The following is a 27,321-nucleotide window of genomic DNA, read 5'->3' on the forward strand; positions in this document are numbered from 1 at the left end:
CCATAATCATTGCTAAATAAATTACTTATTATGTTTGGATCGAAATAAATATATCATTAGAAAGACATTAAACAATGGCTGTTTTAATTCGTGTTCTATTTCCTTTTCATTTGTGTATAATTACTAACATTCAATTAAACATTACCATAATGCAAACGTCACTCACGTACTGTCCAATGAAGTCTGAATAGATAGTGCAATCTGGTACAAAACTTAGGATGATTTAATCCAAAGCTATTGAGCATGGAAGTACACTAGATTTCATTTCATGAGATAAGACAGGATAGAATGAATATTATTGATCAATATGAGAAAATGTGTAAACAATTTTTCTTTTGTGGGGATCTATTTTTTATTTGTTCGATGTAATGTAATACAAAAGAACTCGTTATTTTGATATATACTTGTCGGAAACAGTAAATTTCTTGGTGTGGACATACTGTTGAGACTTGAAACTACTATCTTTCCTACTAAAGAAATTTCGAAAATTTGTTTTTGAATCTTGAAACTGTGGCAATAAATAATATCAGCTAATCCATCTCTTCATTACAAACCCAACAATACATAAGAAAAGCAAGACATCTATGTATCAAATAATAGGAAAAGGTTTTTATTCCTGTAGCAGATTTAATAATGAACTAATCTCAAAGGCATTAAATTATTCACAAATATGATAGGGTGTGGAGAAGTTATTTTTCTGAAATAATACCTTGTAAAACAAAGCAACTAGAAAGAAATATTTTTCAGAAAGTCCTGTTGGAAACGTTGTCATTTTAAAGATCACATGAAGCGTTAATATATGTGGAATGCAAAGAAACAATTTTTACAGACAAGAAAGCGAATGACAATACACTTTCGAAACATATTCATTATGTATTTATATTGTTCAATGATATTTGTGTGTGCAAAGATACTAGCTGACAAAAAAATCCAATCGTATGGTTTTACTGAGATTCAATTTCGAACAGTTCATGAATATTTAGCCTGAGAAGCATGCATTGAAGCAATTAATGTAGTCTACTAGTACGGTCGATTTTGACATGCAATCGAATTGACATTTTGGAATGATGTCATATCCCCCACCGACACAACCGCACGGTCTAGAAACGCTACCAGCAGCTTCTTTACAGACACTGGCTTGATAATAATGTCGAACCTCACTGCCTTTTGCTACGGATTTACAAGCCTCCCTGCTGTTACAGAGCCAATCCTTCACCATCCCGTCACATTTATCGCCACATCCATCTAGTCGAGCACAGCCAACACCTAACCAATGTGAATGCTCCTCTATGGCACCAAAATCGTGGAAAACATTATTGGAATTACTAGCATCAACAGCCTTGCAAAAGCATCTAAAACACCAAAGAAACATAGTTTGCACCTCATACAAGCAAAGTTATAAAGTAAAATGAAAAATGATAAACAAATCTATGTGTTTAAATATGATTCAAGGTATGAAGGTGTAAAAAAAAAAAAATACCTAGACGATAATTTTGAATTGAAATATCTTACACAAGCAGAGATCTAACCACCTAGAACTATAAGTATCGTTTTATTGTGATGCCGTCCAAAGGGATCTAAGATAATATAAGAAAACACTGCTAGGCAAAACTGTAAGGAGGCAAACATGAATTGAAAGAAAGGTTAGAAACCTAGATGAAGAAAATATGTTCTAAAAGGAACTTAAAGTCGTTCGTCTCTATTATTTTGGCAGTTCAAAAATTTCATTAATATCTAAGGAACATTTTCTATAAGTGTCCGCTGTGTAGAAGTCACATTAACCAAGTTCATGTCGTGAATCTACAAGAACCCTTATATATATATATATATATATATATATATATATATATATATATATATATATATATATATATATATATATATATATAGATACATACACACATACATACATCCATACATACATACATACATACATATCTACATATATACATATATACTTCTGTGTGTCCTTTGACCCAGCAGTTAGTTCCCATTCCTTCAGCATGAGATAACCAATACTGTGCTGAAAGTGCCGTTAAACAAACCCACGCACCCCCCCCCAAAAAAAAAAAAAACCAAGACAATATAAAGGTATCAAAATATAAACCATCCGATCTCTTGTTTTATTAGTTTAACAGGTTCTTGCTTTTAATACCGTGAACTGTAAACCTCTTTTGCTTCTGACAGATTTTAGACACATTAGTTTATAGATATTGTTTTAAATTTTGTTCAAAATTACTTACCGTTTCGTGTCTCTTGCAATTGTTGGAACTATATCAAACATTAAAACGAGAATCATCAGAAGTGATTTCATTATGGCAGCTTTCAGGTAATACGTAGCGAAGCCAAAGAAGCAACTAATATTTTACGGAGTATTACTTGCTTAATATATACTAAGCAGCCGTTACAAATTAAGTTTATAAGATCCTAGTACGATTACGTGATTTATTTGTAACTTCATGCTTAATTATATGATTGTGTATACTAAACGCCAACAGGTGGAAACTACGTTTTTGTTGCGTACGTCTTAAGTGTCATATGTAATAAATTAATGCGGAAATAATTCCGTGTTTGCAATAAATCAGTACGCTTGAAAGGCGCAAGAACAGCAAGCAGGTCAAGTAATATATGTATCGCCAATTAACGTATATATAACTTATAAAGCACTTGAAATTAGCTACGTTTTCACTTTTAAAAAAAATGATATTCCATTGTTTTGTCTATAATCCGTTCGATGAAGATTATGAAAGACTGCAGTAAAAATTTTGAAGAAACGTCCTGGTATTATGTAGGACATTTATATGTATTTTTAGAATTTTTTTTTGTTTGTGTGGGTGCGTGGGTGTGTGTGTGTGGGGGGGGTGTACAGTAAGCAATCACATTATTTTTCTTGAAGTAAATAAATGACTTTTCAACTTTTACTGAAGATATGGAATTACATTTATTGGTTGAAAACTTATGACGACATACTGAATATTATTTCGTCATTACAACCTAAATATGCTCGGAACACATGCATTTCAAAAACATTAAAATATGTGTGTTATGGTGTGCTATAATTATTTAGTATATTTTGTCTTTCTTTTTGCATTTCTGTGTCTTTCTGTCTCTCTCTATCTATAGTTGAAATTCGAATCCTTTGATAACATTTATTTGATTGTAAATAAACAAATGGGGATGTCATTAGAAAGTGATCTCATTTTAGGACAGGAGAGGGGATATCTTTGGTCTGAAATGCAAATAATTTAAATTTATTCGAAATAGTTGCCCACCATGAGAACAACAAAATCTGTATAACAAACCGCGTTGTTTCGAGATATGATTTGTTTTCATGATTGGGTAATCTTTTAGGTCAACATTTACTAGATAATTAAGTCCTGCATTTACAAGAAAGACAATAAACAATGTTATGCTCTTGAAGTGTACATGTTTGCAAATTACATAAATTTATGTTGTAATGGAGTAACAATATACAGGATGTCACCAGATGTATGCTGATTATAACGAATTCCCTTGGCCGTCTGTGGTAATGTAAGATTGTTTATAGATGGTATAAAAGCGAGAAACCTTCCCTCATTTAACTACTATATATATATATATATATATATATATATATATATATATATATATATATATATATATATATATATATATATATATATATATATATAATTTAGGTGCATCATATAGATATAATTTTTGACGCCTTATCCTACAGTCATGATTCAATAATGTACGAAGATGCATATAAGTAAGTCGAAGCAGAAAGAATTTAATTTTCATTATGAGGTAATATTCCTACCTTAACTCGAACATATTTATCTCGAACATATTTGTACTTTGTTGTATAGTATGTTGTTTAGTTAGCATCTGTAATTTGCCTTTCTATTCCATTTGTCTATATCGTCTACTAGACACGCACAAACGGGACTTTTATTTTGTGTTTTGCCTCAGTAACTTTAATAATGCACATCAACACAATTCCCACCTGCACAATGTAATCGGATTTAATTTCAAGTGGTCACTTAACTGCGGTTAAGTACGTTGTAAACGAAGTTTCATTCCTTGAGATAATTTTTGCCTTTGTTCAATATGTTGTTAAATAATTTAGTACGATTTCTTTGGATTCAGTGTATATTAAGCCTGTCCTGTTTAATATCGCCTCTAAAACATGCAAAATTATTCTAGTTCGCAAATTTTGGGTCATCTATTTACGACGCATGTGATGTATGATGATTGTAATAAAAATCTATCAACCAGTCCTTTTGTACATCCTGATATTTAGTATAAACAACTATTAGAAATTATTTATTATACCGGAAAAAAGACTGACTAGTCGTATCCGGATTCTCTACGTCTTCTTGAACGGCTGGAGCTTAGCTAGTGCATACTAGGCAAGTAATAATCTTGTAATATATGCTTTGCTTTTTCCAGTTTTCTGGGTACTACTGAAAAACCACCGTAATGAACTACAGTACAGGATCAATAGTGAGAATACACTTACGTTGACGTTATATAATGTAAATTAACGCCATTGCTAGTTCTAAAGAACGTCCTGACAAATGAATGAAAGGAAATAGGACATATAGATGTAATAGTTGCTAATGGATCTCCTGTTCTTGTTATAGCTTGTAGTAGCTTAGCTACCGTGTCATACCGTCCTTTGGTTAAGTTTGATTGAGAGAGTCACAAATGTCAAGAACAATAAGAATGTGGTCTGACGTAGATTTCATTTGATAACGTCTATTCAAGCTTAGATATAATTGTTTGTCATATATTCTCAATATAAATTACATCCAGGATATGGAATGACCAGTGTAAGGATTCATTGTTTTATCATATTTCACAATTTTTATCCCACATAAAAAGGGGACTAGCCAACTATCTCCCTGTAAGTTCGATTCCACATTTGGAATGTCTAGCTCAACGTTTTCATGACAGGAGTTTTATAGATTTATCATAGTCATTTGATTCCTCCACTGCTTGCAGAATTTAAACATCGTTGAATGTACAGGATTGGCTCTATGTTAAACCAGAACAGGGTGCAAATATATTCGATGTCATCATCAGTGTCTGCGAATATGGAAAATTCCTTGTCTGTAGAAATGGTTTCGTTGCCATCTTCATGCGTTCCAACTTGTTTCTATTTCACAATACTACAGACTGACTAGGTTATATATTAGGCAAACAAGTTCTTGTCTATTACCTCATGGTATTATATATCCATACAGAGAATCACAATCTTATGACTGTGAATTTTGTTAACATAAATATCTAATCAATTCCTTTCTACATATGCGAATAGTTTTCAATGTTACCTTTTAATTTGCTAAATGGTGTAAACAATTATGTGTGTTTTCAAACAGAAATTACGTCTTGCTAGATGAAATCCAGTGAAATGTATTTGATTCAATTTCGTATTGTCTGCTTTGCCATGAAGAACTGTTTTGACCATAAAGATGAGTCAGTATTTTTCCCTTTCAAAAGACAATTAATATTCGTATTAATTGTTTCTTAATTGTTTCTTATTTCTGCATTTAAAAGAAACAGAATTCATTTTTAATTTACCCGCAACGATATAAATAACATAATCCAAATGAGCTATAAACAAATTTGTGTCTGCCTGTCACAATGTTATATTTTCCAAATCTAAACATATTGCTCATCCGTCGTTTTGCGTTGTTTTCAACAACATATAAGAATCTTTCCCATTCTCGTAGACTTTTTTAATTCCTATAATCATTTTAAAGGATTCATCTTTTTAATTCATAGTTCTATTCGTGCAGGTTGTTTAAATTCATGATTATATAAATGAAATCATCCTGTAATGTCCACACAGACCCAAGTCCATATTTACAAAGTAGTTGTCTAAAATAAGTTGTCCAAGTAATACCGTCATTATCGACCAGGGAATTGGACGTCATGTAGCCTTTCCTGGGGCATCTATTTCTAGGCACTTGAAACGATTATCCCCAATATTTTAAACATCCAACTGTTGGGTATATTAAATTTATATTGTGTTCTCAACATTTGTCTATGATTGTCATTTGTAAACAGAACGTTTGAGTTAAAGGTCCGTCTTCTTTACAATTACAATAGGGTTTTCAGTTTGAAATCTTCAGACTTGGTTACGAAATAGATCATGTGAAAAACGTGAATAAATAGCGATTTCATTACCAAATAATTAATTCTTGTTGAAGGCCAGTCTGTGAGAATCCATTTGTGTTAAGAGTTTACAGTAGTGTTGTTGACATTACATATTCAATTATGTACCTTCACCTCTGTCTGCGTGGGTTCGAGTCCAAGGCTCGGCAAATGTGGATATGTGAGAAAGCTTGCTAGCTTCTCGTGGGTCGGTGGTTCTTTCTGGGGTTTTCCCGGTTCTTCCTCCACCATTAATACTGGCCGCCATGTATAGCCTATCTTGTGCTGAAAAATGGCGTTAAACCCTATAACAACAACATCAATTATGTACCTAATTTTTACATTGGAATTACGAAAGTGCTCAGTGACTTTTGGGTCATTGCATTGTTTTCTATTATTGTGATCTCATGCAAAAGACATTCTGGATTGCATCATTGTGTTACATAATGACTTTCGAGACTTTTGGAATACATTAGGAACAATTTACATTTTATACTTGTGATATGACGTTTAGGAATATTTAGAATTTAATTCGCAAATCTTGTCACCTGAATTTTCACTTTGTATTGTAGAGAAATAAATTGCTTGTTGATTTTACTTAAGTCATTGTTTCACTTTCTTTCTATTGCATAGTATAATACATAGAGACGGAAAAACAACATAATAAGCAATATCCACACAATAAAGTCCACATTCACCAAGAGCTCCGGTGTTCGAAGATTGTTTTCCAAGTGAAAAATAAAATTTACAAAACTGTTGATGAAATTTCTCTGCAGATTTTCTAGTCTTGTATCCGCAAATTTAAGATGACTAGAGGATAATGGGCTTAAAAAGAGCAGCAAATCATTTGAACACTGTGATATGTAATGGGGATCCTGGTGTTCGTATTAATTTCTTTATTTTGATAAAAGCTTTAAAAGTTTGTATTTAAAAACATTCCAACTGGTATTAACCAGTTAAAAATTCAATCCAAAATGCTTGTAATAATATAAATCTTTTATAAACTCGTTACGGTAAGTCCATTTTTCATATATCTAAAAATTTATCATATTACTTAACAATTATTCCAAACATATGCTATATTCATGTATACCTTAATGATAACATACGATACATGAAATTATAATATAATTTAACGATATAATTCGTGGATATACACAGTTTAATGTATACTTTAACGATACATTTCGTGGTGGGTGGAAATCGATCAGAAGAATAAATGATTATATTTGAAAATATCCGAAATCAGTAATGAAAAAAATTGAGGATATTCAAAGTGCATAATATGACTAAACGATACAATCCGAACATTATTATATGATACCTATACAATCTGAGGAGTTGATAATGACATTAAAATTTACTAGGATGGTTTAGCGATGAAATCAGAGGACGTCCGAAATATAGATCAATTAATCACACCATTCAGTCTGCGCCATGGCCGCGAAATAAGCGACCTTGCTATCTGGCGATTTGCTATCCTATTTTGAATATTATCATTACGCCGACCAACTCAGGTTAAATGTTAAGATTAACAAAATAGTATCAAACACGTGACTCCATTCCATCGTTTATTTTTAGGACTTGCTATGGTCATTCTAACATATCTCTTCATTTTTATTCAAACAAAGTAAACTTCTTCGTAAACAGAATATGTTAACATGTGCTTTTCAGTAAGTAAAATTGCCAATGCTTATTAGAGCACTTCCGTTGTCAAATCTTCAGTTTCAAAGGTGCGTAGTTTTGCACGTTGTTACTTTCTTCAGTTTCATAGGTACATAGTTATGTACATTGTTAAATTCCTCAATTTCGGAAGCAAGTACATCTTACATTTGATCTTCAATCTCATTATGTCTACATAGAACTGATTGGTTTTGAAATTCACCAGAACGCGTTAAACGTGTGGATATTCAAAAATTTAATCGACGATAAAAACCAAGGTTTTCAAAAAGTTACTAGGTAAATTGACAATAAAATTCGAGGATATCCATAATGCATTTGACATAATGACAAAATGCAAGGGCATTCGAAATGTATGATTTATTTAACAATATAATATGAGTCCGTTCAAATATAATAAACTTAGCAGTACAATCAAAGATTATTCCATAGACTTCAAGTTGGCAAATAGCCTGTTTTCCGGCCCCTGGATACTACCACTGATAGTATATAGATATGTATATGTATAAGTAAGACAGGGGACCAGACCAGATGGCAAATCCAACATTGGAAAAATCAAACTCCCAGGATGCATTGGGCAGTTTGTGTGACCTCGTAATGCAAAGTGAATGGAAGCCCAAATAACCTACGGGTTTTGAGCTTTTCTACAGAAAACGCATTAGAAAACAAACCTGACGTATAAAAACAATATAGCAGATCCATATTATTCTTAATGGAATCCGGAGAAACATTATATAATCATATGTGGATTGGCATAAATTACTGCAAAATACATTTAGTTTTAAATATCATACATCATTGGGAATTTGATACCAAAATGACTTATTACTGGCTATCTTGCAATTTCAACATTCCTCGATGCATAAGATTGTAACAATAATGAAACACGTATAATGATTGATCAGAACACGCAACTTTATTGGAGACTCATCGCATCCGTCACATTTACTTGTAAGCATTAAAGTAAGCATTTCTCTCCAGTTCTTGAGTTAAATGTCACTGGAGCCAAGTATATTAATCAATACAAATATGCTGACTCAGCAGCCACTCTTACAGTTTTAATCTGGAGGCTTTAAATACAATGTATATAAGAAGTGGGACGTTCAAAGTGATAATGACTTTGCATTTATCGTTACATTTTGTCTGTTTCCCAAAAAGAGCGAGAAACACCGAAAAGAAAACGCGGTCGGGTAGCTAGAAGAGCATATATTTGATAACGTGTCTACATCTCCACTGCAAACAGACTGCTTCACCAGTCAAGGCCCACGTAACAAAGTGTTCACAATTATTCCACACCAGATGATAGTTTGTTTCGTTCAGACGAGAAAGAGCACGATATATTGCTTCGTTCTTCTCCTTTTCAGTTTGAGGGTATCTGTTAGATTGAATACAATACACACCAGAATCAAATGGGAAGGTTGCACTAAAGTCTTTGTCTTCGTAATATAACCACTGCAACTGAATCTTGCCAGAACTTCCTACAGTATGATATATTGGGGTATAGTGGATGATTATGACACATTCGTAATTGACGCCTAAAACGAGTAAATTATGGTAATAGCTTCCACATTTTCTATATACAGCCACATGAATGCATCTTTCAAATAGGAAGAAAGTCATGAACTCGTATCGGTCATGTATACGTACTTTTTCCACATCCATCACGTGATTCCTGAGTGTAAATACAAACTCTGTCGTCCTGCTCTCAAGACGTTAACAAGTAAAGAAAAGCAGGACACTTTGAAATAATTTAAAGGAATGTGTCTATTTTCCACAGGAACTTGATATAATATAGTGTTTGATTTATTTTGCCAGTGAATGGAAACAAGAGTTCAAACCAAATGCTGATCTTAACTGAAGTTCTTCAGTTATATAGAATTGTAATCGGGGTATTATCTGCTGGGATATCCTGCCCTGTACCAAATATAGAAACATTCCTTTTATGTTAAATATAGCAACTATAATTGCCCTGCACTGTTGAGCGAGTAGGGAAATCGTGCTTACTGCATACTAAATATAGCTGGCCTAAATTCCACGGACGAGAAACCACTACAGTTTGTACGTCATTATTCAATCATTCACTAGACTCCCCCCATACCAATCCACAAAGGTAATATATTATCAATGGTTTTCGTTAGTTTAACTGCAAATGTAGATCTCTAAGGAAAGCTGATTAAATTTCGTGGGGTGCTTCCGTAATAATATAGCAATCAGTTATTGCGTAAAAACATATACAAAAAGGTCGCCTTTGTTTACATGAATATAAAAATGGCTACGGGTAAATTCCAACGTATAAAGCATTCCCAATGTAGGAAACTTCACCGCATCTGAAAGTAACATACTGTTAACATAACTCTTTTTCGGGAGGGTGGAGTGGGGTGGGCGGAATTAAATCGACAAAGTGTCAGTGGAATAGAACCCTTTGTGGGGGCCCAGGAGCAAATGAACCGACGTTCCTGCATATTATGTGTTTCCGGGATATAATTTAATTATCAATCTCTAATCTGCAAACGAACACACGGTCGTTATTATGTGTAGTGATGGGATAGGTGCGCTCCGGCTCGTCTTTTCTCCCCTACCTGGATCCGCCCATGGAACTGTTAGTATTAATAGTCTTATTTGTTGCTGTTGTTGTTTGGAGGTTTAACGCCATTTCTCTACGTAAGATATGTAATATATGACGGCCTATAACTGTTGGAATTAGAACCCGGGAAAAACCCGGTATGAAGCACCAACCAAAGGAAGCTACTGAAAACTTTCTCACATACCCACATTGGCCGAGCCTGAGTCTCGATCGCGCACATTTAGGTGAGATTGCAGTGATTGGTAAAGGCGCGTGCTTTATGCCACTTGGTCACCCGGGGCACCTTCCAAATATGTGTAAAAACAATACTGAAAAGATATAAAAGGCCAGTAACATCTCAAACCTGCTGTTGGATTTGCCTCCGGAACTATTAAACAGTTAGGAAATTCCGACCACTTAGGAAAACGTAAAATCAAAGCAGGACAGTGATGGCTAAATCAGCAATAATTGCTTCCGATCGAAAAAGAAAACTTTAAATAAAAACATGCATCGTTTCGTCTTTCTTTTTTTAAATCTATATACTAACTAATATTTTAAATTATAGTTCACCAGGAGTTTATATTCCATTATAAATATATGCACCTGACACTGTCTTTTCCCATTCATCCTCTCTCTCTCTCTCTCTCTCTCTCTCTCTCTCTCAGTGTTTCTATATAAATATGATGTAGCCCATAATAACATTACATCTCAATGACTCAATAAATTAATTCAAAAGAAATTAGATATATCATTAGTGTTAAATCACTGAGTGTGAAGATAATTGTCAGAATGACCCATTTGTTGGGGATGGAATTAAACATCTGGAAGGTGGAATTAGTTTGATTTGTTACATGTTATGATAGTTTATACATGGTATTCATAATCTCATTTCACTTGTAATATCTCGCTCATTTCTTACTTGTTTATGTGTGGCGTTTGGTAGGGATGGAGAGGTGTGCTCGCAATATAATATTTAAATTACCATAGAAGTCCAACCCCGGGCTCGAGTTTTTAGGGAGTGAAATTAGTGACAGAGAGAGGTAAGGCTCCAGGCCTCCAGTCGGCAATGCCGACAGTTACATTATTGAGAACACAAAAGGTGAAATTCAAAAGAATAACAATTTAATACAATTCAATATTCAAATATTAATAATCTACATAATTCTTTACATAACCATAGCTCATTTCCCAAATACGCATGTAAATTAAACACAACAAAGGTAATTCTACGAACTAACGATTCTAGTAATGAAGTTTACATACTGCACATAATTACAATTACAATGCCGTAATATTCTGCAACAATCGAGCAAATAATTCCTTGACCTTTACGAAGCTTTGTCTCTCCTTAGAATTTCCTAAGTTTTCCCGCCAATTTACGAGTGGCTTTCCCGGAGTTATTGCTTTAACTTTCTTTGCACAATGTTTCACAATTACTGAAGTTTCTAGTCTAAATTACTCAATTAAATTCGGATTAAAAATGGTGACCACACCCTCTCTCAATTCCGATTTGATATCGATTCTACCCTGTTCTACTCAACTTAGCAGACGCTCCGGCCGTCTGTCAACATTTTGAGATTTACGACGCAAATAAGGGTCCTTTGTTCTTGAACAAAGCTTTCAACATCCACATGTGATATTTGATAACCAACAAAGCTGGCTCTCGTAACAATTACGAACAGGACCACTATAGCCGCGGGGTCTAACATATATACGTGGCTTCTAACCAATTCCTTTGTTCTTAAATTACGCAATCGCGGGCAGGCAACGTGACATTATTAATATTAACAGCCATATTCAAGCAAATGGGGCGGAGGGGGAGATATATGACCAGGGCCTTAGTCCCTAAGGGGCATCGGTTTTTACAAGTTATTTTTAAATCTGTTAAATACCCTCATTGTGTACATATTTGTAATCTAAATCTTTATATATTAAATTTTATGAGGTTGTATGAGCATTCATTTCCAAACTTCAATATGAAAATATGGGTCTCAAAATTTCGAGCGGCCATGACCTCTCTCAACTTCTGAAAGGGGCCAGATCAAATATGGAAGACTAAGACTCCCATTGAGGTCAAATTAGGGACCATTTAATTTCTTTTCTATTCAACAATGTTATTGTCTTTATACGGTTTCATTATGCAGTCATTAACCAATCACATGATGCGTAAGCCATGACGAGAGTGAAATGAACATTAGATACTGCACGTGCCGCAATTAAAACATGTGTGTGTTTGACTTTGATTTTTAACGTCTCTTTAACGATTTTTCAATCATATCGCTACGATGTTTGCAATGTGGCAGTTTTAGTGATGTCTAGCACTGGGGCATGTTGCCGCAGACATGTAGCACGACGTCCCACCCAGTCATATTATCTTGACACCAGGCCGACCAGTCCTAAAACTAACTTCTTAATGCTGTGCGCCTAGCGAGGAAGCTGTTAGTACCATATTTATAATCTTTGGTTTGACTCGGCCGGGGATCAAAACCACGACCTTCCGCATCTGAGGCAGACGCTCTAACCACTAGGGCACCAGAGCCGTCCAATCAAAACAATTCTAGTCGTTTATTTACCTTTCAACTTTGCTCTTTTTCTCTTAAAATTGATATGGATAGCAATGGAAAATATTTTTTGTCTTTTAATGTTGGAGGCAGTTCTTGTTCCATCAGCGGATATTCAATTAATCGTTGCAAACTGAATTTGTGGAATCCAATTTTAGCAGATACGTTGAAATCACTAATAATATGGCGTTTACAGGAAATAGGTAAAGACTGGTGTTGCCCTGAAATGTTCAGTGAAAACTACCCTCTGCCTTCGCTTGCCAAGGTTCCGATATGTAAACGGTATCTACAGATAGGGATAACATAACGGACCTTTGGCTAGCGAAGATGACTATCCCTACAATATATGCACTATTGTGCACACCTGCAGTACATATACTATTGACTACACTCGCAATACATGCAGTATTCATTGCTCAGAAACATTTACTCAGAGACCACCTAACATCACATGTTTAAGCAGAGATGGGGTAACAGTAATTATAGATGGCACAACACTGAAAAATATATGATAGGACAATCTCCAAATGGGTAAATTATGTTTACTTATAATTTATTTCATGGACGACGAAGAGATAAAGTCATAGTTAAAAATATTGCGGACGTTTCAATTATCTTTCTCCATCAGCTATGTAGCTAACATTGCTTTGTGGGAAGGACTAGTGAAGATTTTCCAGGATTAGTAAATTTCCCAATCCAATAGTCCTTCTTTCTACATGTAAGTTTATGTTAAATTTCAGGCCTGAAGAAAATGGTATTATTTTTCTTTTCTCCTTGACTGACGGTGAGAACTGAACTGACACATAAAATATTTTTTTTTCTTTCTCCAGATCATTAATGTAAATGAATGACACAATACATTTGAAGTCACAGACGCGCATATGTTTTGAATGTTTTACTGAACATTAGGCTATCGTTGTCAATTTCGTCAACTATCCGTGACATCGTCTCCATCACATTTGTTGTTTGAAAAAAAGTTCATCCGATGTGGGACATTTAGTAAGCATTTGACTTTTAATTTCAAACAGAGTGTCTTCATTTCAAATTCCCTTCGGGCTTGCTGACAACCACTTTTCCTGTACAGAAGCATGTGCTTTTTTTAATAACAGAATATACATTAGAATTTAAATATTGTTTTGCTCTCACTTCACTTGGCAGTCCGTGGCTTGTGAATTTATTGCTTACAAATTTGGAAGATAAATGTCCTCTTATAAAATGTTTGCAATCAGGTGAATCATTTATCAATATTTTATGCATGAGTCACATTGTTTACATCTATTTTACTAGTGGCATAGCGGCCTCTATTCCTACGTACCTAGCGAGCGATATTAGTCCAAAGGGCGATAATTAGAAAACCTGGTCCATAAAGAAGAGCAATAGGATTGGGCCACAAGTTTAAGGTGGCAGGGTCCAGTTTTGTAAATTGGCCCCTGGCAAATTTCTTAACTTAAGGCTATGTTGTGACTTTTTCAGCTATTATTGTTTACTATTTAACAATATGGATATATTTGTGAACTAGATGTTTCATGCTTATGTTTTCTTGAAATTGATGTCAGGCATGTACACCTTCCATAGTTACTCTGCAGTATGTTGATAGTGAAATGCAAGTAGTCGTCTAGGAAGAAGAGCTAGCCTCCCATAGCAGAAAATTGTTATCTAGGAAAGGGCTTGTGTTTGCACTGTGAGCATCACATGGTGTCAAAAATGGCCTTCGGATATGAAAATTGCAGGTATAAATTTGGGGGTGGGGAGCGAAAACTTCTTCTGCTATGAACTGCCATTGACTTCTTTGGTCAAGTGGATAATATTTGTATGCTCTCTTTTAATATAGGTATCCAAAAATATGGAACTATTTGACCTCACTTGTGTATTTGAGTTTTTTATGATTTTTTATATTAGGTCGCTGATTGTGGCATCAAATTTGTACATAAAAACTGGCCCCTGCCCCCTAAACAACCTATCAGTGGTTCTCTCCCTTACCAATATAACCCGTCATGATGAAAACACATAACACAAAACTGTATTAAAATACAGCAATACTTTTTAAGCAACAAAATGGGAAGAGGAAGATTAAGAAAGTACACTGCATGGTTGGCCGGGATAAAAATTAAATTAGAGTCTGTTTGATGTAGGATAGATTCATTATCAGTGGTAGAATAATCAGTGATAAAATATAAAACTTTCAAGCTTGTCAGATGAATAGATAATTCAATAGATTGAAACAATTTACTCCTCTCTTGTTCGCAAATGGAGCAATCAACGAAATGGTATTCAAACTGGAACCAACACAAATAAGTGGGGTGGTGCCTAAGGTTCACTCTACATGATCAGTGTTTCAGCTTCAAAATCTCTATATAAATTTGGTTACATTAATATTCAACTCCGACGTCGAGTAAAATATTGGGGCTGATTTTTCAACATCAAGTCGAATGTTTTTTGAACACTCCGTGCGACTGGCATTTATGGCATTCCGAAAACAAAGAGAAATTCAATCACTGAGTTGTGCTCTCAAAGAATCAAAAGATCGAATTTGGACTGCACGGAAATAATTTGATATTTTCCTAAAAGATGAGAAACAATCTCCTACAAATATGGCGGCGTCATACCAGTCAAAGTTTACAAAAACAACATCGATAATTTGTTTAACAATTCTTTATTTTAAAGTTCCTATTCCAGTTGACAGTAAAGAGAGTTTCAAAGATATAATAACAAGCCTGTAACTATTCTGACCGCTTCTGATTCTACTTTTATTTGTCTAAATGACTCAGATTAAGAGAGAAGTATCCCATACTTCATAAGTATGGTCAAGAAACGGTCTAATGAATGTCAAAATAAATTTTATTCAGGTTTGATCTTGATAGAGCATGTATAAGCTTTCGTTGTTATCATTAAATGGTTTAGTATTTTGCCCTTGATGGAAACTGGTTTATTAGTGACTTTTACCTATACAAATATTCACAAGCATATGATTATGTTTTAGCTCTGTTTATTCATCCACCAAGTGTCTAATCTTCTTCAGAAACATATTTAAGGTTGTTATAATTTTTATGGTTTTAAGGTATTGGTATTTCAGGCATTGCATATTTCGTTTAGTTTTATTTAAATTAAATATATTTCAATATAAATAACTTAAATGGCTTGTTGTAAGTATTTGATTTAATTTAACAAATATTGTGCCTATATTTTTACGTCACTATGTCATTATTTGTAGACCCCAAGTTTATTTCAAGTAGATTTTAATCTAACCTTTATATGTTTATACAGTTACAGCACTATGATGTGTAAAACACTGCCTTATATTGGTTCACAATACCATCGAACCAAATTTTGTTTAGACCACACCTCTGGTGCACGTTGCATTTCTCGTGTCCTTCATCGTGGCTCTTTTCTTAGATCCTCTGATCATAAGGCCATGTACATTTACGGTAGGGCCGTTTGTCCCTCATGCCTTGTGGGTCATAAGGCGTCCGTCCAGCGTACATGACACTTTCTCTATTTGCAGTTTCTTCTCAAAACTAGCCTAACCATTTTCAACCAAACGTGGCACATAGTATCAAGGCAAAACCGCTTTTCAATTTTGTTTGGGTCTTTTTAATCAATAAAATCCTAAATTATGCTGATCTACCATTAACATTGCCATCGTTAGTAAAAACAGAAAATTTTTTAAACGACTTCTTCAGCCCGCTAAACAGAATTTAATCAAAGTTGACAGAACCCATCCAGGTTTGAGGACCTTTCTAGACCTTATAAATGATGCCGATCCGCCATCAAATATAGCCATCATTATCACAAATTATCAAAACAAGTTTTTCGTCCTTCTAAAATTCTATTTGAAATTATTCTCAAAAACCGTCAGACCAATTTCAGTGACACTTGTCACAGAGACTCTTGAGATTTGCTGAGATAAAAGCCTTTAAGGTTTCACAAATCAATTAAGGCAACCGTTACTAAACTTAGAAAACATTTAAGCGACTTCTTGTAAGAAATATATGAACATAATTTAATAAAATGTGACATACATCTTCTTATAAGCTGTTTTAAATGTTTTCAAATAAAGTTCGTTCCCCCTTTGATATATCGCCGCTCCGGTGGTCTACGTGATTAGAACGTCCACCTGGAATGCGGGAGGTCGCGGGTCCGAACTCCGGCCAAGTCATTCCAAAGACTTATAAAATGGTACATGCAGCTGCCTTGCTTGGCGCTCAGCATTAAGAGGTTAGTGTTAGGACTGGTCGTCCTCGTGTCAGGATAATATGATTGGGTGGGACATAATGATAAATGTCTGCGGCATGTTGTCTGATTGTTAGATATCACTATAAGCTGCCACACTACAGACATCGTAGCGATATAATTCAAATTGTTAAAGATACATTAAAAATCAAAACACACACACAAAAACACACACACGCACAAACGCCCTCTGATATGACCGTCGTTACTGTACTAGATAAACCTTTAAACGACTTCTCCCAAATTACCAAATTATTTAAGTACACAATTGGTGGCAGAAAGACCTTTCAAGATTGTACAGATAATACTGATCTATTCTCAAAGCATTTTCTAAATTATTTCATGATAGAAGTATAGAATTTGTACCACTAACAGTTATTCACCTGCTTTAAGAGGCAATAATCTTTATCCTCTATGGGGGCGCTCTACAGATATTATTTTCTTCTGAGAGAGCGACAGGTGTAAGAAGTTGTTTGTATTTGCAACATGCACAGTGGAGAGATTGTTGTTATACCTCAGTGTTACTTTCATGCACTGTGTCTGATACTTCATTGGATATTGAAGTTGTCCAAAGTATACATGATCTAACTACACAGCTATCCAAAATTGCTGATTCCACGTGCTCGAAAATTCAACCTGAATTATTCTAAAGTACAGTATCTTTACCAGTTATTACAATAGGGAAAACGAATTTTGCCAGACTAGATAATACAAGTTTCTAAAAGTGCAATGAATGAATTACCAAACAGAGAAAAAGGTAAAACGGTATCAGCTTTTTTAAAAAAATATTACCATTGAAGTTCACGAAGTTAAAATGATCAACCGGAGTTTCCATTTTTTTAATTTTTTTTTTTTTTTTTTTTTACAGCTGCACATCTAAATCAATGCCATGCTGTATACTCTAAAACTCATTTTCCTTGAGTAAGAAACCTCGGATATAACTCGCCAGCCATTGAGAACTACATTTTGAACTACTTTTGTTTACAAAAAAAGACACAATATGGCGGCGAAAGCTATAAATGTCACAATCGGAATACCGTCTGCCTTTGCTGTCAGAACACACGTGGCGCACTTCGACCGAGGTGGAATTTCAAATTGATCAACTAATGTGTATTCACAGAACACTTCCGAGATTATTTCTCGACCTCGCGGAAATAACCGAGCGATGTTCCGATTGAACGTAGCATAACAATATTTATCGTACTTTGTATTACAATTTGGGTTCAAATTGTATTACACGAGTTCTTCTTTGGAATAATAACACTGGTCAACAGTGAAATCATTACTGACTTGAAAAGGCCCTAATCTGTAGTATTTTGGTGTGCCGAACACGAATATAACCGTGAAAAATTTGTATTGGCTCTCGTTTTGAAGATATTCATATACCTCATTTTCTATGTTTCACTGTGTAAATTTCTCCAGTAGGACTGCAGCAACATCCGGAATAATGATGTAACATTGCATAATACCATCATGCTCACATCATCCACAGTTGATTGCATCATTTTCTGATGCAATGCAATACTAATGCCATGCGGCTGCTGAAGTAAGTTGACGTCAGCAGTGTACTATACATGTGTAGGCCTATTATACTAATGCCAGGCGGCTGCTGAAGCTGACGTAAGCAGTGTACTATATAAAGCCCAATCAGATAGGTTCAGCATTTAAAATATTTTAGACGTTGTGCGAGACAGTTCAAGCTACTGTTACATAAAACTTTTTATTTTATCCATTTACGTACAATAAAGAACAGTAATGCCTCGAAAGTGTGTTAATACCGCGGACAATTTTTGCTATATTTGTGGGGAAGTGACATTTGCCAACCAGAAGAAAAGTATCAATTCTCAAGTGAAGAAGGCATATCATCTTTACTTCGGATGCAAGGTTGGTGACCAAGACAAGCCTTGGGCTCCGCATATATGCTGTGCTACATGTACAACACAGCTTTCACAGTGGTTGAATTGCAAAAGGTCATCAATGCCGTTTGCAGTCCCAATGGTGTGGAGAGAGCCAAGCAACCACCTAAATGACTGTTACTTCTGCTTGGTTCCTCCTCTTTCCGGCGGAATAACGAAGCGAAAGAAGTCGAGAATAGTCTACCCAAACATTCCGTCTGCATTGAGACCAGTTCCACATGGTGAGGGACTTCCTATTCCAGAATCTCCAGCAGAATATTCTCTTGATTCATCTGACGAAGACAAAGGTGAGTCGACCTGTTCTTCTCCTGGTCCATCAGCATGCAGTGATCCAGATTTTCACTGTGGTGCATCATCAACCCCACACAGAATAACACAGGAAGAACTAAATGACCTGATTCGTGATTTGGACTTATCAAAGAACAAGGCAGAATTGCTAGGATCAAGACTCCAACAATGGAATCTTCTAGAAGAAGATGTCACAATTACTGCATATCGAACTCTTCTATGTGGACTCTTCGAAACTGAGTCTCAAGGCTGTGCTTTTGCACAATGGAAACATTCTTCCATCTATTCCAGTACCGTATGCTGTCCACATGAAAGAGACATACAATAACTTAAGGCAGCTACTGAATTCCATTGAGTATAACAAGTACAGCTGGCACCTCTGTGGTGATTTGAAGGTAGTTGCCCTTTTAATGGGACTGCAGCAAGGATATACAAAATACATGTGTTTCTTATGCGAGTGGGATAGCCGAGCAAGGGAAATGCACTACATGAGGAAGGAATGGACTCACAGGCAGAATGTAGCCATTGGAGAGAAGAATATCCAACACCCAGCTCTGGTTGAGGCTCAGAAAATCTTGCTACCACCCCTTCACATCAAACTAGGTTTGATGAAGAACTTCGTGAAAGCCATTGACCGGACTTTGCCAGCATTCCGATACCTGCATGAACAATTCCCTCGACTCAGCGAAGCAAAGATTAAAGAGGGAGTTTTTGTGGGTCCTCAGATTCGAGAGCTTTTCAAAGATGACCGGTTCAACAACTTGCTGGAAGGTGACGCGAAACAAGCATGGAATGCTTTTCGCCTAGTTTCTACAAACTTCCTCGGAAATGTTAGGGCAGAAAACTATAAGGAACTAGTAGAAGACATGTTGATGAAGTATAAGAAACTTGGCTGCAATATGTCTCTAAAGATTCACTTCCTTCATTCCCATTTGGATTTCTTTCCTAGCAACTGTGGTATTGTTAGTGATGAACACGGCGAACGTTTTCATCAAGATATCGCAACAATGGAACAAAGATACCAGGGAAAATGGTCCACTACAATGCTGGCTGACTACTGCTGGACACTCCTCAGAGATGCTCCCGAACAGCTGTACAAGAGACAGGCGAAGAAATCTAAGATGTAGTCAATGACTTGATTTTTTATAGGTAGGCTATTACAGTTGACCTTTTACTATTGGAATGCATTTCGTTATGTCAACATTAATTTCTTGCAGATTACAAAAAAACTAGAGCCAATTTTGCAATTTGACTGTCACATTCGTGCTCAGCACATAAAAATTGATAAGAATTGACTAATTTTATTTCAGTAACATGACTTTTGTAAAAATTTGTTGTCCAGTGTAATCAGCTCTGGCTAAGGCCTAAAATTAGCATGCTTTCTCAACCCCAACTACGTTTAATTAATTCAGAACAACTGTGTCCATATTGTATTTGCCGAGACAAAATGTACAATTATTGTGTATATTTATTATACCACGGGTGTGTACATTTGAGAATTACACGCCTGACTGCGTCTTTAGAACAATATAGGAAGTATATTATCACTGTTGTTGAGATATTTCAATTCCAATATACCTCTGATATTTTCTACTCCGAAATGTCGATAAGGATAAAGAGCAGTGATTAAGAAATCAAGAGCATTACATAAGAAAATCTAGATTTGTTAAGGAGCGAAAGTTAAAATTGGAGAAGAAAGGAAAAACTATATTTTTCTAGTTATTTAAAACCTTCTGCACGATCAAAATGTGTTATTTAAATTGTATCGTTTCGGCGAAGAACACAAAATACAAATAACGCTAATTAGAGGATCCTCACGATTTTTTTTCCGATAAAGAAGACTAACACGATTATGATAATGATGCAGACTTGGACTATATTGTGATTAAAGCAGTTTTTTTATAGTTACTTGTTGATTTTTTGAAAGCTATAAAGTTTGAATTATGACTACAGCAATGTGTCTGACTCGTTGGATATGTTACCAACTTCGAACAAGTACTACAAAAACTATTGCAATTATGTTTGCCTAAAAAATGTAGTCAATCATTTCGCTGTATTTAATTTTCTATCATATTAAATTAACTTTAATGTTACAATATATTTTATTATAACAGTATTTAAGTTTTAACTAGAGTTATTCGTTCCGTTTTGTTTCTCCAAATCATCTCATTTCGAATAAAAATTATTGTTAGTCCATTTAGTAGTTTAAATCATTTTATTTCGACGTCCTTTCATTCATATAATTTGGGCGGTGACGGCTACTCATACAAATGCACTTTATGAAACAATAATCTCATTAATATTCAGATATGATTCCAAACAGGTACACATATAGTAATCCCTTTGAAAATGAATACAAATATAATACTTTAAGAATTTGATTATGGTGTTCTTCCATTCCGTAATATACCAATAGTCGGCGACGCCTACAGTAGTCTCATCTGCGTCCCGCTGACATTAATTGCGTCAATTGCGATTTGGAGATGTCCGTGCTAAACCTTCACATTTCACTTATTTGTTGTCATCTCGTTACGTATAATGAATTTAAACTGTCATCAGCACGTTAAATAACTGCCACTTTGACAGACACATATATAAACTTTGCACTGATAAAATCTAATGTTGTTACCACCTTCAAACGTCGAATTTTAGTCCTAATATGAAAAGAACGACTCTCGTTACTGGTACCATGACATATTTTAGGGCGCATAACAACGTACTCAAAATCGTTTCAAAGCATTAATTGTAATGGCATGCAGCCTTTTTGTCTACTTGTTCTTATTACGAAATTCTTCCAGTTTATGTCTACATACCTGTTTTACAATAAGTTTGAAGATGTGGAATAGAGGCCTGGAAAAGTTTGGCTTGATGTACTCTCATTCAAAAGGATACACAAATTGAAAATGTTTTTACTTATTTTTCTCAGCTGGAAGCAAACTGCTTCACCACTCAAGGCCCAAGTAACAAAGTGTTCACAATTATTCCTTATCGGATTAAAATTGGTTTCATCCAGACGAGAAAGAGCGCGATACACAGCCTCGTTCTTCTCCTCATCCGATTTAGGATATCTGTCAGATTGAATCCAATACACACCGGACTCAAATGGGAAGGTTGCATTAAATTCTTCCTCTTCATAATATAGCCACTGCAACTGAATCTTGCCAGAACTTCCAAGAAAATTATATATTGGGGTGTAATGGACGACTATGACACATTCGTAATTGACGCCTAAAACGAGTAAACTATGGTAATAAGCTCCATATTTTCTACATACAGCTATATGAATGCACCTTTCAAATAGAAATAAAGTCATGAACTCGTAACGATCACGTATACGTCGTTTGGTCACATCCATCGTGTGATTCCTGGTTGTAAGAAATGGACCAATCACGAATTCGTCATCCTAAATCATCCCCATCATACTGCTCTCAAGACGTCAGCAAAGCAGGACGCTAAGAAATAAAGCAGTGTTTATATTTATTCAACGGGAGCTTCATATAAGAGTGTGGAACCTCATAGTAGATATTGGCAGATATTTTTCGAACGAAAGGAAAAAGAGTTCAAGCCAAACTACAGATCTTAATTGAAAATTAAAATCTGTTGGTTATATAGGAAAGCATTCAGGGTTTATAAGCTGGGATATCCCGTCCTGTACTAAATATAGAAACATTTTTGTGCTAAATATAGCAGGCCGAATTACCCCGAGACCAGTGTGTTGATCGAGAATGGAAATCTTGCCTGTATAAATATAGAATCATTGGCTGTGCGCTAAATATAGCGGATATACTTTCCGGGGACCATTTAACGCAACAGCTTGTACATCATTTTTAAATTCTACAGTGTCCGTGTCACTAATGCACTAGGCAACCTACCAGGCTACCAAGGCAATACATGGATTATATCAGTGTTTTTTTTTACTACTTTAACTGCGGATTTAAATCGCTGGGGAAAGCTGATAAAAATTCGTTGGGTAACTTCCTACTACTAACAATCAGCTATTGGGTAAAAACCTACATGCAAGTACGTCGTCTCTGTGGACACGAATATGTAAATGGGCAAATTCCAGCGCACAGAGTATTCCTAGACCCAGTGCAAACAACTTTACCACATCACCGACTGTGCCGTCTTCAGGAATATGTAAGTAATACACGTCTATCATAATTAAGGGGCCATTTATAGGGACGTTTGGGTGAGTGGAATCACCCCAACAAAGCGTCTGTGGAATGAAACCCCTTGTGCGGGGCCAAAGACGAAACATCAAGAAACGCCTTCATTTTGTTCGTTAACCATCAGTCTGTAAAGAAACCTCACTCTTGGAAAGCGTCCCAGTTATTGCGCGCTCATTTTTAGGGATGGGAATGGGGTCAGAGAGCTCCGGCTCGTCCCCACTCCCCTACCCGAATCCGCCCGTGTAACTTGTGAAATCTATCAGTCATGTTTTTGAAAGACAGTTAAGCACGTAACTAATACAATGCGTGTTATTATTTTATCCAAATATGTGTAAACACAATACTGAAAAGCCACAAAAAGTCAGTAACATCTCATGACTGCTGTTAGTTTTGCCTCTGGGACTATTAATAAGTTAGGAAATTCCGACCACCCAGGAAAACTAAAGATCAAACAGGACAGTGGTCGCTAAATCAGCAATTATATTCAGATGAAAAGTAAAACTTAAATAAACAGCACTTCACCTTTGTGTTTTTAAGAATCCTTACATGAATTGATATTTATAAAAGGTGTTTTGTTTTCACCAGGGGATTATATTTCAGCATGTATATATGCCCTTGATATTTTCTTTTCCATTCATCTCTCTCTCTCTCTCTCTCTCTCTCTCTCTCTCTCTCTCCTACTGTATTTGTATATAAATATAGCCCTTTATAACATTACATCTCAATGACTCATCATATTCGATGAAATTTAGAATATATCATATGTTTTAGATGACTGAGTGTGATGATAATGGTCAGAAAGCCCACTAGATGGGGACGGAATTACCCATCGGGAACGTAGAATTTGCAAGTTTGATTTGATAAATTTATGCATTATTCACAAGTGGTATTCATAATATATTTTCACAGCGTGGGATCTCGTCAATTTGACATGTTTATGTAATATTAAGAGTCATATCAATACCCAATCAGGGAGGGGGGACGATGGGGGGGGGGGGCGATAAGGCTCCGGCCACAACCAATAAGGGGCCTCGGTTTTTACCAGTTATTTTTAGATTTCTTAAATGCTCTCTTTGTGTATTTAGTTTTGTTTTAAATTGTTATACAGTAAATTATATGGGCTTGTTTGGTATTTGATTCATTTCCAAATTTCAATATAACCAATAGCCTAGGAGCCTCAAACTCTCGAAGCGACCCGCGCCTCCAACAACCTCTGAAGGAGCCTGGTCATATATATGCATATGTATGCCTATCGACGAGTAAGAATCCCAGGGTAGTCCGACTATGGACCGTTTAATTTAATTTTTTCAGCAGTTTTATTATCATTACCATGTATTTGAACTTAGTATCATTAGGTAGTCATTAACCAATCACGCGATGTGTTAGCCATGACGAGAATGAAATGAACAGTAGATACCGCACGTGCGGCAATCAAAACAATATTAGTCTTTTAGTTTCATTTTATCTTTGCTCGTTTATTCTTAAAATTGTACACGCATAGCTATGAAAATTTTAAAACGTTCAAGACATTCTTGTTCTGTAAATTGATATTCAAATAATCGTCGCAAACTGAATTTATGGCAGAAATCAACATGGTAGATACACAGACAAGTGCATGAAGGCTGTGCGTGTTTGGTTCTCTTTGAAATGTAATATATGCCGTCAGATAGGCATGCAAGATTTTCAATTTTTGGAGTCCAATCTTATCAGATAAGTTGAAATCACTGATAACATGACGTTTAAGAGAAATAACTAAAGACAGCCATTGTCCTGGATTTTTACAAGAAAATTACCCCACACACACACACTTACACACCATCTTGGTCAGTCAAGTTTCCAATATATTAACCCAGTCTATACCTTTGCGAATCGAGTAGATATTTATTTGCTTCGGTTCTCTGAATTTTATTGGATGCGGTGCCACCAACCAAAACTAAGTAGTTCAAATCTGAACACAGTTCCTACATGATCGAGACCAGGGAAGCATACAACTTGAATGGACTCGTAAATAAGCTAATTTCCACTGTAGGTCCGAGTTTGTACAAATGCCTTTCATTCAAAATGCATCTCAGAATTGGTTCTTACAATTTATTCTTTTAAAGTCATTTACATCCACCATCTTCGTCAAATGTACAATGCTCTGCTGTTACACGCTATTTGTTATTTGGTAATACAAACTAAGGGAGGCAAGTCATAAAATACAATAGATGTCGTTGGAACAGAGCACTAAAATATCTGCTCGATGAGCCAAGGTGTTGATAGGTTAACCTAACTGAACCTTGGCTAGCGAAGATCACTACCCCCACACAACATGTACTATTGACTACACCTGCAGTCATGTATTTATTCATTGCGCAGACACATTTACTCATATTCCAACTAATCTCAAATCGCTTGATAGAGGCGAGACTTGTAAGTCGCACAACACTGAAACATATATGATAGAACAACCCCAAAATGGGCAAATTATTTCTACTTCTAATGTATTTGATGGATCGGCAAGTGATAAAGTCATAGTTGAAAATAAGCGGACGTTTTAATTACCTTCTCTTTGGAGTCTTGTTGCTCTATGTATGTAGCTAACAATGTTTTGTGGGAAGGACTAGTGAAGATTTTGCAGGACTTGTAAATTTTTCAATCTACTAGATTTTCCTGCTACAAGGAAGTTTATGTTAAATTCTCGGCGGAAGAAATTTGCATTTTTCTTATGAGCTTCGCTTCCCCTTGACTGAAGGTGAAAACTGAACTGACACATTAAATAACAAAATTTATTTTCCAAATCTTTAATTTAAATAAATGACACAAATCAGTCTTACAATATATAATTATATAAATATGAAGTCACATACGCATGTTTTGAATATCTTACTGGACAATAGGCGATCTTTGTCAATTTCATCAACTATCCATGACATATCTGCATAAAATATTCATGGTCTTGTAACGTGGCCATTTACATAATTTTCATCGAACTTTGCAACCATATAATTGCAATCATCTGCACTTCGCCATATAGGAAGCTTACATTTCTTAAGACCAGTGTAAAACATTGACTTCTTTATTTGTATATAGAATTCATTTCGGGATGTCCGTGCTCCACACACACATGTCAGTCATTGTCCTCTAAGGCAAAAACAAATATTTTTTATAATGAATTTATCATGTCATCCGCACGTCAAAATGACTGTCACCTTGACGGCCGGGTATACAAAATGTGTGCTAATAAAAGTTGGTGTTGTTGCCACCTTTAAACGTGGATTTTATAATCCTATATGAAGAAGAAAAAAAACGACTCCCTTTACTGGTACCATGTCATATTTTAGGGCACCTAACAGCGTTACTCAAAATCGTTTCAAAGTGTATGTTGAAAGGTATGCAGAGTTCTTTTCTCTTTATTATTATTATTATTATTATTATGAAATTCTTTAAGTTTAGGTCCGCATGTTCCACATTAAGTTTATGGCTGTAGAATACAGGCCCAGAAAACCCTGGCTTGACGTACTCTCCTTCACAAGGACTATGAAAATAAAAATGATTTTTGCATAAATTTCTCAACTGCAAGCAAACTGGTTAACCAGTCGAGGCCCAAGTAACAGCGTTCACAATTATTCCTGATCAGACGATATCGTGTTTCATTCAGACGAGAAAGAGCTCGATATATTGCAAAGTTATTCTCCTCTTCCGTTTTACGATATATGTCAGATTGAATCCAATATACACCGGACTCGAATGGGAAGGTTGCACTAAATTCTTTGTCTTCATAATTTAGC

General features: G+C 35.3%; 1 protein-coding gene across 1 annotated transcript; it reads right to left on the reverse strand.

Moving 5' to 3' along the window:
• Positions 1 to 587: 587 nt before the first annotated feature.
• LOC149802291 (uncharacterized) lies at positions 588 to 2,404 on the reverse strand. The gene is made up of 2 exons (XM_089956718.1): positions 2,244 to 2,404; positions 588 to 1,352 (listed from the first exon to the last, which is right to left on the reverse strand). The coding sequence occupies exons 1-2, from the start codon at positions 2,312 to 2,314 to the stop codon at positions 980 to 982; spliced, it is 444 nt and encodes a 147-aa protein (XP_089812844.1). The 5' UTR covers positions 2,315 to 2,404; the 3' UTR covers positions 588 to 979.
• Between the last annotated feature and the right edge of the window lie 24,917 nt (positions 2,405 to 27,321).

Source organism: Sinohyriopsis cumingii, chromosome 4, assembly GCF_028554795.1.
Source record: "Sinohyriopsis cumingii isolate HCF-2022 chromosome 4, ASM2855479v2, whole genome shotgun sequence".
Taxonomy (NCBI): Eukaryota; Metazoa; Mollusca; class Bivalvia; order Unionida; family Unionidae; genus Sinohyriopsis; species Sinohyriopsis cumingii.

Coding starts and splice junctions, on each gene's coding strand:
- LOC149802291 (XM_089956718.1), bottom strand. CDS start 2,314: ATGAAATCACTTCTGATGATTCTCGTTTTAATGTTTGATATAGTTCCA. Junction 1,353..2,243: donor ATTGCAAGAGACACGAAACG/GTAAGTAATTTT, acceptor TTGGTGTTTTAG/ATGCTTTTGCAAGGCTGTTG.